Source organism: Anopheles nili, chromosome 3 (assembly GCF_943737925.1).
Source record: "Anopheles nili chromosome 3, idAnoNiliSN_F5_01, whole genome shotgun sequence".
Taxonomy (NCBI): Eukaryota; Metazoa; Arthropoda; class Insecta; order Diptera; family Culicidae; genus Anopheles; species Anopheles nili.
This window is the reverse complement of record NC_071292.1, coordinates 59,258,482-59,272,647: the sequence shown is the minus strand read 5'-3', so window position 1 is coordinate 59,272,647 and position 14,166 is coordinate 59,258,482. Positions and strand designations below refer to the sequence as shown.

Here is a 14,166-nt window from a genome sequence, read left to right as displayed (position 1 = left end):
ACGCTTATCAACGCGAGCTATTCAGGAAAGGTAATCAAGCGATCGATAAGTACCGAAGAGAGAAAGCCCATCCCCCCATAAGGGATGGGTTTTCCCTCCCCAAAATCCACGATAAGAGATGCAACCTCCTCCTACCTTCCCAAAAAACCTTATCACATGTTCGGTATCACGGAAACGATCGATAAAAAGTAACAGATTGTTGGTGCACAAACGCAGCAACGTATGATTAATCTCGACCGTTCGGGAAGCGAATGATGCGCGTCATGAATTAACCCGGGCATGGGGGTGTGAGTTTTGTTTTTTTTTTCCAACCTCCCCCAGTTGAGGAATGCGTCGGCGGCCGCAAGGGTAGCATAAATTTTCCGCGATGAATTATAGCAACTCAACAACCTCAGCCCGCGATGGTCTCCGAGGGTCCACGGAATGCTGCAGTGGGAATGCTGGAGCTTTGCCGGTCTGCCCTCGCGAGGGCCGTAATTTGGTTACCGTTCCCATTTCGTAGGGCACGTTGGGGTTGTCTTCCCACCGTAAAGCATTCGTCGAAGGTGAGCTGAGCGCTGCACGAGCGTTCAAGCGGTGAACTTTAATCCGCGGGTTGAGTTACGCGTCGCTGTACTTCTTTTTACCTTTTGCAACAGCTGGAAAATTCTTAACCCTTGAGTTGTAATCATCTGTGCAAGTGTGTGAGAGTGGAAGAGAGAAAGAAGTGATTAGAATTTGAAACAATTATAGCTGTAAAATGTGAATCATAATTTTTGAAACGGAAAATTTAAACATGAATGCAACGAGCTCTCCCTTAAGAATTGCAGCACAACTCGAAACATGCTCGTGTAGCTGTTCCAGTCCCCAACCGGTTGATTCCCCACAAAATGGGGTCGAATGTCGAACACAAAACGTTCTCGAGCTCATGTCCCGTATGATGGAGTTTTGTTTCCTCGTGCTGCCAACGGTGTTAATGACTGCTCGGGGAAAAACGACCTGCTGGCAGGGAAAAACTTCCCCCCACCAAGAGGTGGTTGCTTTTCCGGCCTAACCCTTTAGGGGTGCATTTCCCTACCACGAGACACGAATAAACCACGTGAAAATGTGTCAGCGCGGTTGTGTCGCGACGACTTTGGTGGGATTTTAAGTTTTCCCCCGTACGTGACGGCAACGTGGCGATGGTTTTGAATTCTGTGAACGTGAGCACTTAATAGCCTCCGGTGACAGCGACGCGACAATGGGAATAACACGCGCCGAGAAGACGACGTTTCGTGGGGATGCTTTTCTTCCGTTTGCTTTTTTCGCTTTCCGTTGGTCGGTTGTGCAACTTTTGGAGGGGTTTTTCCTTTGCCTTGCTGAAAGCGAACAAATTTTACGACCGTTAAATGTCGTTAAAACGGATTCGAGCAGCGAATGGTGATTGTGTTGTCGGTGGATCCCACCGTTCGGAAAACGATTCGACGTTAAAAATAGTTATCAAATCTGTTTCATTTTTTTTTCTCTCTCTCTTTTGATCTATTTCAGTATACACTGTGGAGCCTCCTGTGGCTGGGATGGAACATCTTTCTAATATGCTTTTATCTAAACATAGGAATTTTAGATAGGGTAAGTACAATTACAATGAAGGTTTATGTGAACTTTCGATTAATTTTGTATGCTTTCGCTCCATACACTGTTTATTATTTTGTAACCTAACGAGTACTTCTTGCGTCACATGACAAGCACAGAATTTAATCAAACTTTCACAATTCCCGGTCCACGTTGGGTCTCAATTAGAATTCCTCATTATCGAAGACGGAAACGGAGAACGGATAAACGGCCGCTCGGTGCGAAAGAAAAGTTAATCTCCATTCGCCAAGTGTTTCTTTCGATTTTTTTCCCCACGATCGGAAATGAGCAAAAGGGTGCCAAGCTGCTGGACTTTTCCAATAAGCGAAAGTTCTTTTGCTGCCAACTTTCGGTTGGTGCAGTTCCGGCCGGTGAGTCCTTGGGGCTTTTGTCCATTTGTCCCCAAGTTTCCTTAGTTTACCCCTTTTTTTCCGATGTGCAACCCACCGAAAGGGTAATGCTAATGGCAAGAGCAGTAATCTCATTAGCCGATAAACGCTATCATCACGCTTCACCCGGTCGGATTGGTATCGCGTAAAATCTCGTCTAGACAGCGCCAGCCAAATCTTGGCCAAAGGACGACCTGCCTTGTGTGTGTAACCCCCAAAAAAGGCTCTAGCGGGAGCTTGTGGCAAACCGTAAAAACACATTGTTGAGATGCCGAAAGCACGAGCTGAGCAAACTTTCCAATCTGCCTTTCGAGCACTTCCGCGATCCTGTTCGGTGCCCTTCGAAAAAGGGTCGTGCAAAGTTCATCTTTCGATTTGGCCGCCTGCCAAAAGGAGAGCTCGTGCCTGTAACCTCGGTCTGCCAACTGCAATGGGATGATGGGTGCCTTTACGCGGGCTAGGCTTGCGCCATAATGCCCCGTCCATTAAGTTTCATTACGGTTCGAGATATGGCAGGGCACTGTTACCTTTTGCATGGAGGCTACTACTACCTGTGAACAAATCCCCGGCGGAAATGGAGAGCCCACCCTTAGGCTTCTGCCCAATCGATAGCCCGTTGTTTTCACCGGCCTTGCATGCCAAAGTTCAATCAGCGTACGAATGTTTGCGAACGAGGCGCAGCACCGCACACTGCAGCAACTTTTGTTTTTTTAGAGACCATCGATGCAACTTTCCATAATTGGAACTCATTGGGCCATCGTTGGGGTTTTTTACCCAGCTGGGAACCGGTATAGCAGGAGCGTGGAAAAGAGAAAAATCCGTAAAACAACCTCCACTCGAAACAAACGACGTTCAAGTCAACCACGGGCTCGAATTCCATTAGCGCGGCAAACCAAACGCTCCGGTTGGGTCTTCTCGGGTTGATTGCATGTCTGCATGACGTCAGGACCACAAAACGCACACCCGACGGCAAGGACCCGACACGAGAAGCCCGACACACGCCGGTGAACGAGTGAACGAGACGGTCGAAGGTGCCAACGCAAAGCCGCGCGGCTGTGGCATTGCGGAATTCCGAAATGACCTTGACCCGGTCTATGTAGTCAGCGTCGTCCTTTCGCCAGTCAGCCAGCCAGACGATGGGGGAGGAGTTTTTTTCGGGCAGAAGGTGGCACGATCGGAGTACGACCGCAACTCCCAACGGAGAGGGACCATGCGCTTCTGGCTGAGAAGGTTACGAACTTTTGGTACACCTTCGTTCGGTGTCCTTCGAGCGGGTGTCCTTTCGTTACCGCTGGATGGGAGCACTCAAACTCAGCTGGTCGTAAAAGCGTTACGTCACAGACGGATATCGAGCCTTGTTTTTCCGACCGGGGGTGGCGGGAGAGAGATGTTTTTCGCGCTGCAGAACTCATCGCATCGCTTGGCGAATTCAACCGAATCGTCCTTTTACGTCGCACCACGGACGCCGGCATGTCTCGCGTTCTGGTTTCGTTGATGCAGTAACACACAACGGCACTCGGTGCCGTCGATTACTTGAAAACATGGCCCCGAGATTGATGATAAATGTGGCGTCCATTTGCAGTGGCTTCTTTTTCTGTCCCAGCTGGGGGTTCGCTTTTGGGGACGCAATGTCGTTGATTCGGTTGCTGCATGCGATCATACGATAAATTGATTTTCTTTCACTCTCTCTCTTTGTCCCTCGTTCGAAATGAAGCTCATTTGTGCAGTTACGTGGAGGCCAATGCAATTTTAGAGCTCGTCGAATTCGTCGATTCCATTTCAATTTCGAATGATGGCACAAAAAAGCATAATCGTCATCTAGCGTTTCCCAATCGTTCTTTGTTTCCCAGCCATTAAACTACTTCGCCAGTAGAACTGCCAAAATGGACTGGAGCATATGTCGATCCTTCTCAGCACGTTACAGCATCTTCGGCATCATGATAACCCATCGCTCCCACATTTGATATATATTTTTTTGGCGAGAACGTATGTCACATTCCGTTATAGTTCTGTCAAAGGATTATGCCCTTAATTTAACTCCATTTTCCCCATCAAATTGGCCGCTTTCGGTTCGGTCATTTTGCGATCGAATTGCCCACGAGGGACACGGGTGAACACACGAAAAGTTATGTGCTTTCGGTAGCGGTAACTTTTGCTAACCCTGCCACAATCCTAACGACGGCCTTCAGTGCATGTTTTGATTGCCACCATCCTGCGAGCACGCCGGTTTTATATGGCATTTCGGAAAATCTTTACGACACCCACTGCCATCGTCAATCAAAAGATTTTGTGCCCAACAGACAGACAGTGTCGGAGAAAAGCGAGCTAGAATGTTGACCCTGCATGTCGAAGGGTTTAAGAACGATTCCACGCCCACGGGCCCCCTAGTGAAAGTTGACCTTTGCAGGTCGAATTAAAAGGGAAAGTCTCCTTCGAGCGTGAGAGGGCTCATTTTGGAGCTGATTTATTGTCACGGTTTTCATCACGCTCTTCGCTTAATGCCCTCACTTTATGCGACAAAGGGTGCACATTATCCCGGCACGAGTGGCAAATCGTGTCGTTTGTGAAGAGTTACAATGTTGCAAACCAATTGCTGATGTGTTCTGTTTCCGTTTCGAAACTTGCAGGATAGTGATTTACTGAATTTAGGCACCGGTAGCGTGTCCTGGTTCGAGGAAAATGGCTACGGGTGTCGACCCACCTACCCCACCAATGTCACGTCCGAGGATCCTTACCGGCCGGTTCGGCCGGAAAAGGTCGACGGATGTCTGATCGAGTACCACATCGTGGAGGTGGCGCATGCAGGCGTACACTGTGCACTAGCGGTAAGTACCCTCAAGGATGCTGATCCTTCGTCCTCACCAAAACGACTAAATGATCCTCTAAACTAATCACCCTTTTGTTGCAGGTTTTCGGCATCTTTGGGGCCATCTGCTTGGGCCAAACGTTTCTCGACGAGGATGACAGCTGTAAGTACCCACGTTTTTCCTCGATTCCTTGACCCACAAATCCGCCATCCCCACTCATTTGTCCCCAAAGAAACCCCCAAAAGCTGAGCTTTTGTTTCCAGCCAACCGATTCGTGTCCATTACAACCGTCGTGTCACATCACGAAACCGATCCATCCGCGCTAATCGGTCTCCGTTTGGTCGGATAAACGTCTCCGCTAGAGCCTTAGAAGTTGTGATTCCTTAACCGATTCTAACTGTTCGCGCTATCGCTCATCCGCGTCATCGAGCGCCTGACTAACAAGCCACCAAGTACTTCTTCCTCATGCTCCTAGGCCGCACTATCACTCACATCACTAACAACGTCGCACATACATCATATACTTTTGTGTTTCTTTTGCCTGTACTCATGTACCCTCTTATTATCGCCCGCTTGCGAGCCAGCATGTACTTGCCGCGTTTTGCTCTAATCGTTCTAATCCGTTTCGGAGATATTAATCACCCTTGGGAGGGAGCAACTGGGACATGCCGGTAATTATCCGGTAATAGAACGGCCACCGGCCACGCAACGCAGACGTAGCTAGCTTTCATCCTTTCTGCAACGTGGCCGTATCCTTGCTGTATGCTGCGTTCAATCAGCCCCCTTTTTAGTGGGTGGTTTGAATTGCATTAGAAACGCTCCCTAGGGCTTAGCCCCGAAATAACTTCCAATCATCTTTCGCTGTCCTTTTCAAACTCTCTCTCTCTCTCTCTCTCGCTCTCTATAGGCCATTTGTTGGAATTGGCTTTTCTTCGTGTAGAATTGATACCAGTAGGTTCGATCAGGAAGTAGAACTGGGCAGATAAAGGGAGGAAAAGGTCCGTAGATCATGATTTAGACCGGGGTACGTCGGTGTTTAGCTCTTAGTGTAGACATTAAACGAAACGTAAGCTCACTGCAGCGACATAAGTCGTTGCCGGTGGGGTGAGTCGTTTATTAGAATGTGATTATTTTTCCAGCTTCAGACAGCACCGGCTATAGATTAGTTTGAAGCGGTTAACTATAAACGCATATTTTTTGTTTTACCTAAAGGATCTCTAGATCAGTCGATCTCCTATCGCAGCAGGCGCGTTTTTACACGATCGCGCGATCAACGTAAGTTCTCACTGCAGCTTTTCTTTAACGGTTAAAGCGAGGGTGTTGTTTCAGGTTTGACGTAGCTCCCGGAATCCGTTGAATAACACCACGATGATGTCAGAGCATCTCGACGGTGCCGGAAATCGTCCGGCTTGGGAGCTATCAACGTGTTTTGAGGCGTATCATAACTCAGCTGCGTCGCGTTACGCCAACAGCAAGACCGATAGGGAGGCTTCTCTGTCGGTCTGAGAGCTGGACGGTTAAAACGCATCTCGCGGAAGGGCTGATTGAACGGTTCTTTGTTTTCTCACCACCCAACCCGACACCAGCCTCCGTTGGGCGGTTTGCTATCGCGTACAAGCTAGCGCATCGGATGCGGTTCCTCGGGAGAAGAAAACAATGGAGCTGTTGCAACGGGAAGTGGGCAATAAATTAAGCGCCGCATTACTGCGGGGTATGACTCACGGCTTGCCGGTCTTGCTTGTCGTGGCTTCGCGGAAGTGGACGAAAATTATTCTAGTTACGCGCAGTAACCTTCACCACGTCTACGATGTAACTGCAAAAGTGCATCAGATGCAGCTCTTATTTTTTGCCGCTGTCGCATTCGTCAAACAAAAAGACATGAAGGAATACGACGCTGCTTTTAGCGCTTGTGAGTGGCTTATGTTTTAATTGTATTTTTGAGGCATGTCTCTGCCCAAAAAAAAGAAACCTCCTCCAGCAGTGGTCCATGTGGTCGGTTCAGTTCACAGACGGGTCACTTGCGGTTGCATCCAGTGGCGAAGCTAATTTCCGGTCCCGCTGGTTCACAAACGCGAATTCCGTTGGACCATCGAAATGATAAGGCGAGATGGTGAATGGAAATGAAAATGCCATCCCATCCGTCCGTGGTTGGCATACACAAAAAAGTAAGATTTATTTCGTTTGCGATCGGAATCAAGCATACCGATTCATTGAACACCGTAGAAGAAGGAAATGAACAACATTCTGAACGTACAAAATGCATGCAACCAGAACGATATTTGATAGTAACGGTCATGCCACGTGAGTCACATTTTACTTCTAGTTCTCCTGCTGCAGCTCCATTCTCTGAACTTTTTGTCGTGATAGAGCCCCAAATGGAGGCAATCTTGTCAACACCATGCCACCCTGCGATGAAGTGGATTATGAAGGTGTGCAAGAGCAGGAAAAAAAGATTTCCCAAGCTTTCAACGCACCCGTCGGTTGGCAGAAAGCCACCGCCGTCGTCTACGCACCGCGACGATGCGGCATCATAAATGTAGATTAAATTTTTCGATAGCACACTTTCGCCCGCCCTTCTGTGTGTCGGGAAGAGGACAAGCGCCACATTCTGCTTGCATTCCGGACCCTGTTCTTGAACGCGCCGGGTCGGGTGAGGTCAGCGATCGCATTGCAAGGCTGGGAGTTGCATCCTTTAGACCAACCCGTTGAGTTGGCTCCTGGATGTACCGAACGACGAGCCCACTGAGAGTGTGGAAATTGTCTTTCCCAACTCGGTGCTTCGGTGCTGGAAGCTCGCTTACAAAACCCATACCGAGTGGTGCATTCTGATCGAGCCATGGGCAAGCGCGTACAAACTGGTCGGATCTATTTTTATCCACGTCCACTGTATGCGGCACTCTCTGAGCCGCGAGTACGGGACGTCTGGGTGTTTTTTCTGCTGTTTGTTGTGGTTGGTTGCATCTATTTCCGGTTGGCATTTTAATGGGAATGCCTTTAGTGCGCTTTGCGTGGGAAATGCGTGCCAATAAGTAAGCCGCGGAAGGGGAAAATACTCGCTACTTCTGTGGATTTACTCTCTGGTTTACGAAGCAACGTTTGTTGAAATGAATGCAAAATTGTGAGCATAAAAAACAAACAAATTGAGTTCAAAAAGGATATCCTGGAAGTGATGAGTGTGTTCTCACACCCATATAGAGTTTTTTCATTCGAAAGCGGTGTCTTTTTTTGACCTACATCCCTCAGAAGAAGCCCCTTCGACCTCGGCGAAATTCGTATCTTTGCGCTGGACACAGAACTCGCTCCGACCGCGTGATGACTCGACGGTTGCTTGTTTTACCGTGGCAGCGCGCGCTAATTTCCATTCGGCGCCAGTTCCTTACCCCCGGGGGTGGGTCAAAGTACGCACGAGTGTCACACGGCAGGCAGTTGCAGTTTTCACACGCGGGTCGTGGCCGGAAAACGTGACGTTTGGCGCAAAAATGCGCACGTAATCCTGCCCTGAAGACGGGTCGCAGAAGCCGAGCGACGTGTTCCGGAGGGTTTTAGGTCGGTTGGTTCTAGTTTTTCGGTTTTGTTTCCTGTTCCCGTGGTGGGGAGACGTTTGGAAGTGTGCCAGCGTTTGCGGTGTGTGTGTGTGAGTGTGATTGACTTTCGCAGGACAGCGACAGCTAGCTCCTGAAGATGACATCGCTGAGAAAGGGGTGGATGCTCGGTTATAAACCCGTCGAGTGTGGTGAGAATGATTTTTGGTTTTTGTCTGTTTTTCACAGATCTTTTTCACGGTGAGGGCTGGAGATTTTTTGCATGTCCTTTTCACAACCTATTTCAAGAAACGCCACACGTCTCCTGTTTCATCTGGTTTGGATATTTATGGAGCATTTTTTATCACGTTTTGTTCACGCCTCTCCGAAGGATAACGATCCCGTGAGGGCATTTTTATTTGATTGATGGAAAGTTTGTGCTTAAATGTTTACAAATCAGCCCACTCCGAGCAGCTTATGCATGGAAAATCGCTCCCAAATCCACCTGCCAGATTGAATGGTGCTAGGATTTAAACGGTTCTCCTGTCGTTTCCTGATTCGCTCCCTTCAGGTCAAATTATCGCGTTAAAAGTGATTCAGACCTTTCGGATGCCGTGCCCCAGTGCGTTCGCACAGTGGTGCTTCTTTTATTGGCGTTGGGATTACTTTGTGAATGGAAGGGAGAAAAATAAATAGCAGACGTGATAGACAAAAAAAAATGTAAGGAACCGCCATAATCGCTTCCCAAAAAATTCATCCTTTTCGTGCTGATCGCAATTAAGCGAACGCACAACTAGGCCCACCGAAGGGCTTTTCTTCTGCCGTACCTCCTTCCACCCGTTCGCCCAAATCCTGTGCCGGTTCCACTCTCTTCCCCCTGGGGTGGCACTCCTTCCCGGAAGTGCCCGGGAGGATTAAAGGCAATGATTTGCATTCTTGAGCGCACGCTTTGCTCCGAGCGTCCGCTTAAGGCGTTGTCTCGCCGGTCGGCAATCGGTTTCACCTTCTTGCGCCCATTTGGTTTCCCCTTGGTTTCTTGGTTGCTCTAGCATCACTCCTAGCGCCACAACCCTTTTGCCCTGGTTTCTATGCGCTCTTTGTTCCGCTTTTTCCTCTCCCGTTGGTTTGCTTGCATGGATTTTTATATCCGGTCGCGAGCGGTCCGCTGAAAGGCGCCCACAGCTTCGTGTCGGAAATCAATTTCGAGCCAAAAATTGATCAAATCCTGCCATCCTCGTTGCTCTTTTCGGCCCTCTTTGGGTCCGTCGTGCCAGGCGGCGCGCGCGCGGGCTCCATTGTGTTGCCGAGGATGTCGTGTGCCTTCCCGACAAAAGCCTCCGGGAGTCGACGCCAATAGCGATTAATAATTGAAGGCCGCATAACCCGGGTGAGGCGGCATAATGCAGCAGCAGCAGCAGCGGCATCGAAAGCGTCTACGGGGACGAAATCGTCTAAGGGCTGAACGGGGCGGTGAACGAGAAATATGTTTAAATTTTCATGTCCATGAGCCGGAACAATTCATAATCATGCTGCTGTTGCCGCCCACGTGTCAGAACGTGGGCAAAACGGAAGCTCTTTCTTTCGACCCTCCCCGAAGGTGCTTGACTGAATGCAAGTTGCCGTCAAGAAAATGCACCCTACGCCTAGAGCAGTGCATTAGCCTGACCTCATCGCTTCTGAATTGCAAGTGCATGTTGCTGTATCCGTAGAACGTGTTTTAAATTTTGAACGCTTCGCACAGAAAACGTGATAAAAGACACGGATTATACGCTGTTTAACGGTTTTGGCACACTTCCCGTCCGTTCGGTATTCGGAAGGAGTCCTTCCACTCGATTGTGTGCATTCGCAGGACCTGCTCGTACACACACACACGCATCCTATTAGGTCGATCAATACGACATGCCGGTTCGATAAGGCGTAGGTATCGATGGGCTTTATGCATTATCGATGACGGTCATTATTCTCGGTTGCATTCGTAAACGTATCGAAGGCAACAGCAATCGATAGGTAATTTAATATCGCTACTCAAACGCTCATCACATTTATTCAGGAGTTAGATTCGCGCTGCTTTACGACCCGGCTTCATGGCCTACTTTGATTGTCGATACACGTGACAGGAAGGGTTTAAACAAGGAAAGCCACCAATGAATGTTAGTGTACAAATAATTACGCTCGACGATGTACAAAATTTGCGTGTTTGCAAGCTAATCCAATGTAAATAATCGTGAGTTAGTTATCATCCGGACTGTGTTGGTTTAAATGTTCAAAATCCGCTGCCCGTTGCTCGGCTCGCAGAACGCTCCATCATTTCCCGAATCGTTCGTTTGTTTGTAAACTTCGCCATTAGTCATCCGCACGATCGCCCTCTCATATGCTCCTGCCGCACCTGTTCGCCACCCATGCTCGTTTTTTTGTTGTTGTTTCATTTCCATCAGCACGTGCACGTTGCGCTCTCATTTTTCCATCGTCATGTTCTAGCGTTTTTCCCGCCCGTTTGTACCCCGGTTGGATTGGTGTCTTGATCGCGAGTTCCCACCGTTAATTGGGCCCCTTGTTGCCGAGAAAAAGTCATCGCGACAATCACACTCAACCCCACAAAAGAACGGTTCTATTCTGTTCGGAGGTTGCTGTGAAAAAAATTCGCTCCTTTCGCGACGCGATCGCCGTCCCATTCCATTTACATTTTCCACGACTCTCCGATTGCATCTTTCTCGCCCGCATCTCTTAATGTAATTTCTTTTCTCTTTCGTTCTCTCCTAAAACAAAAAAAAACCGATACCCGGTTTGCGGCTGTGGTACCGCTCTGTGTGTCCCGCCGTACTACTTCTGCATCCTTAAACACCTTAAAACAACCACCCACTCATAAAAAAAAAACACTGTTTGCCGCGGCGCGGGTACGTCTAATATTTTGCAGTCGATTTTATGAGCGGCGATGCGAAGAGCCCGCAGCACACGGCCGTGCACCCCATGTACGTGAGCTATAGTAGTTTACCGACCACCAACAGTGCCAACTCGACACAGCTTAAGCAAGCGGCCAGCAGCGCCAAGCTGCTGCTGCTGACCGCCGGCAGCACCGGTGGCAGTGGGGAAGACGGAGGTGTAGGTGAAGCAGACGAAGCACGACGCGATCGCGGAGTCCCGGGTGGTGTTGGGCTAGTTCTCGCGGGTTCGCAACACCCACCACCATCGTCGTCATCCCTGCCGGGTCAGCCGAACCTGCCGAAACGCGCTAACACCGGCGGAACCGGCAGTGGCAGCTTCGGTGACGTGCTGAAAGCCAAACTAAACGGGCACGGGCCACCGCCCAGTAACAGCAATCACCACTCATCACCCTCGAATACTAACACACTGCTGTCATCCTCATCCTCACCGTCATCCACGTTCACGAACATCCACAGCAGCCCGCAGAGTCTGCACAACGTCGCTCACGCGCCCCACCAGCAGCAACACGCTCAGCACTCTCAGCCACAGCAACACCAGTTCCAGCATGCCAATGGGCACCCTAACGGGGGTGGTGCCCATCTGCTGCGAAAGCCCAGCAGCAGTAGCAACAGCATCAACAGTGGTGGATCACGGGTGATCTTGCTGCAGCATCAGGACAGCTCGGAATCATCGCCACCACCAACGGTGCCGGTGCGAGGACTCAGCAGAAATGCGAGCTTCAGCAAAGCGACGAGTTCGGTGAGGGATCACACCCCGTTAAACAACAACCCGCTGCGGAAAAACAGCAGCAGTAGCGTGAGTATCCTGCGGTATGGTGATCACCCTGGTGGTCAAGGGCGTCGAACACCGGATCCGGAGGACGATACGTTCTTTATTCCACGCAGTGCGTCCTCGTATCAAGCGCGAGCGGGCAATTTCGGTATCAGCAACCCGTTTAACAATGTCGCGATGGGACGGGGCGGACATCGAACAGGTGTGAGCGGAACTGATGCCATCCTTGGAGAGCCTGAAGATGGCCGACGGTTGCTGTTGCTGAGTGGATCAGCTCAGCAGCTTGGCAGCTCGACGCCACAGAAGCGCAATTCGCTTGTGGGTGTGATGGTGCCCACGAATGGGGGTGGAACGGCGGGGACGCCTGGTTCGTGGCATGGGAGAGGATCACCTGTCCCGCAAGTACCTCCGCTACCTCAGCACTATCAGCGCAAGGGTTCGGAACCGGGTGCAAGTGGCACTGGAAATGCGTACCTAACGCGATCACCTAACCTCAATCGGATCGCGCGACGTCACAATGGCAATGTGGGAGGAACCGGGGGAAGTAACGCCTTGAACAACAATGGACATGTCGGAGGTGGTAGTGGAGCAGCAGGAGGAGGAGGAGGAGGAGGAGGATTTCCACAAGGACCGACCAATCGAAGTGGGAGTAACGGACGACTTCCGAGCACCGCGAACCAATGCGATCAGATCCGGGAGGTGGGAAAACCGCTCGGGTATTGTGCGGCTGCTGTGGCATCATCACCACCGGAAAACAACAACTTCCAGCAAGGATTCGCACGGGCCAACAACACTCCATCGGGCATTCCGGTGATGGTGATGCATCGCGCGAAATCCCAGGATCGGTTGGCGTACCGAAGTCGCCGACCAAGTCGGGGGTTCGTGGCGGGTGGGATGGTCAATGGGGGCGGTGGGTCCCACCATCACCACCATCATCAGCAGCAACGGCCGCGATCGTTCTGCAGCAACAACGGTGCCTATCCGGATTACGTGATCCTGGAGCATCCTGGGAACTAAAAACCCGTGAACGTGCGAAAGTGGCGGAAAATGCGGCCTAACAGGGGAGGATACGCGCGACGCGACGCAAGGCGCCACCGTGTCTTTGGGGCGTGAAGTTTTTCCCACCCAGGGGGTGGGTTCCTGTGGGAGTGAATTATTGATGGCGGAAGTGAGCCGCCGTTCTGGCGTTGGAATGAACGCACGCGTGCTGCTTTTTTTTTTATTCTCCTTCAAACGCTGTCTCGCTTGTCCCACCGAATCGAGCCGCACGCGTTCTCGCTCTCTCTCTCTCTCGCTCTCTCGTTTGCTTTCGGTTCCAGTCCAGTTCCAGGACCCTCCTTCTCTTCGAGGCAGCGTGTCGCCAGGACATCGTCGCGCGTTCGATTTCACCCGGAAAGGACGTCTTTATCCGTTTCCTTGCGCGCGCGTGTGTGTGTGTGTGGGGGAGAGGGAGTTTTTTGTGATGCGAACGGACCGGATGGCACACGGGGTGGGTGGTTTTCCTTTTTGGAACACGAAGCGATATGATTGTTGTGTCATTGCCTAATTCCCGATCGTGCCACTCAGCACCGCCTAACGATGGTTTATAAATGAATTTCTTGACTGTGTTTTCCACCCAACTCAACCCACACCAGCTAACGGTCACATTTCGTGAATTTTATCCATCTGTTACTGCTATGCCCCCGCACTTCGAGGGCGCATCCTTTCCAACGGCAGGATAATGACGGGGCTTTGGGCTTTGGGCTTGGGCATTTCGGGGGAAAACCTGTTTCTCGCCTGTGTGCGGTTATTTCTTCCGTGAAGAAGTGTTTGACGTGACACGGATGGTGGTGGGGATCGTTTTGTGTCGCACCGTGCGCGATTTATCGCGCCGTCGGCCTTTCAATCTTTCAGGGCCCGTTGTCGCCTGTGAAAGTTTCCACGCCGCGGGAAATTAATGGTTGGTGGCGGTTTATTTCGGCTTTTTCTCGACCTGGAGGCGGGTCGCGGAGAAAAAGTTAATGAGATAGAAAACGATTTGTAGCCGGTTCCGTTCGCCGGCCCGCCCTGAGGCGTGGGGGGGGGGGGGGGGGGGGGTGTTGGGATTTGATTTTCCAACACGGGCGGGCTAATTTTCCAAACGGGGTTGATATGCAGCATTGAGCG

At 50.6% G+C, this 14,166-nt stretch overlaps 1 protein-coding gene across 2 annotated transcripts in view; it reads left to right on the top strand.

Moving 5' to 3' along the window:
• LOC128726243 (uncharacterized transmembrane protein DDB_G0289901-like) overlaps positions 1 to 13,059 on the top strand; it is a 38,437-nt gene extending 25,378 nt beyond the window's left edge. Inside the window, exons 3-7 of one of the 2 annotated variants that reach the window (XM_053820041.1) lie at positions 1,507 to 1,587; positions 4,607 to 4,804; positions 4,888 to 4,948; positions 11,222 to 12,598; positions 12,635 to 13,059. In XM_053820041.1, the coding sequence (XP_053676016.1) occupies positions 1,507 to 1,587; positions 4,607 to 4,804; positions 4,888 to 4,948; positions 11,222 to 12,598; positions 12,635 to 13,038 (2,121 nt within the window). In that variant the 3' untranslated portion in view covers positions 13,039 to 13,059. Of the gene's footprint in view, positions 1 to 1,506; positions 1,588 to 4,606; positions 4,805 to 4,887; positions 4,949 to 11,221 lie in introns of both variants that reach the window. The other variant, XM_053820040.1, reaches the window with a different exon arrangement.
• The last annotated feature ends 1,107 nt before the right edge of the window (positions 13,060 to 14,166 follow it).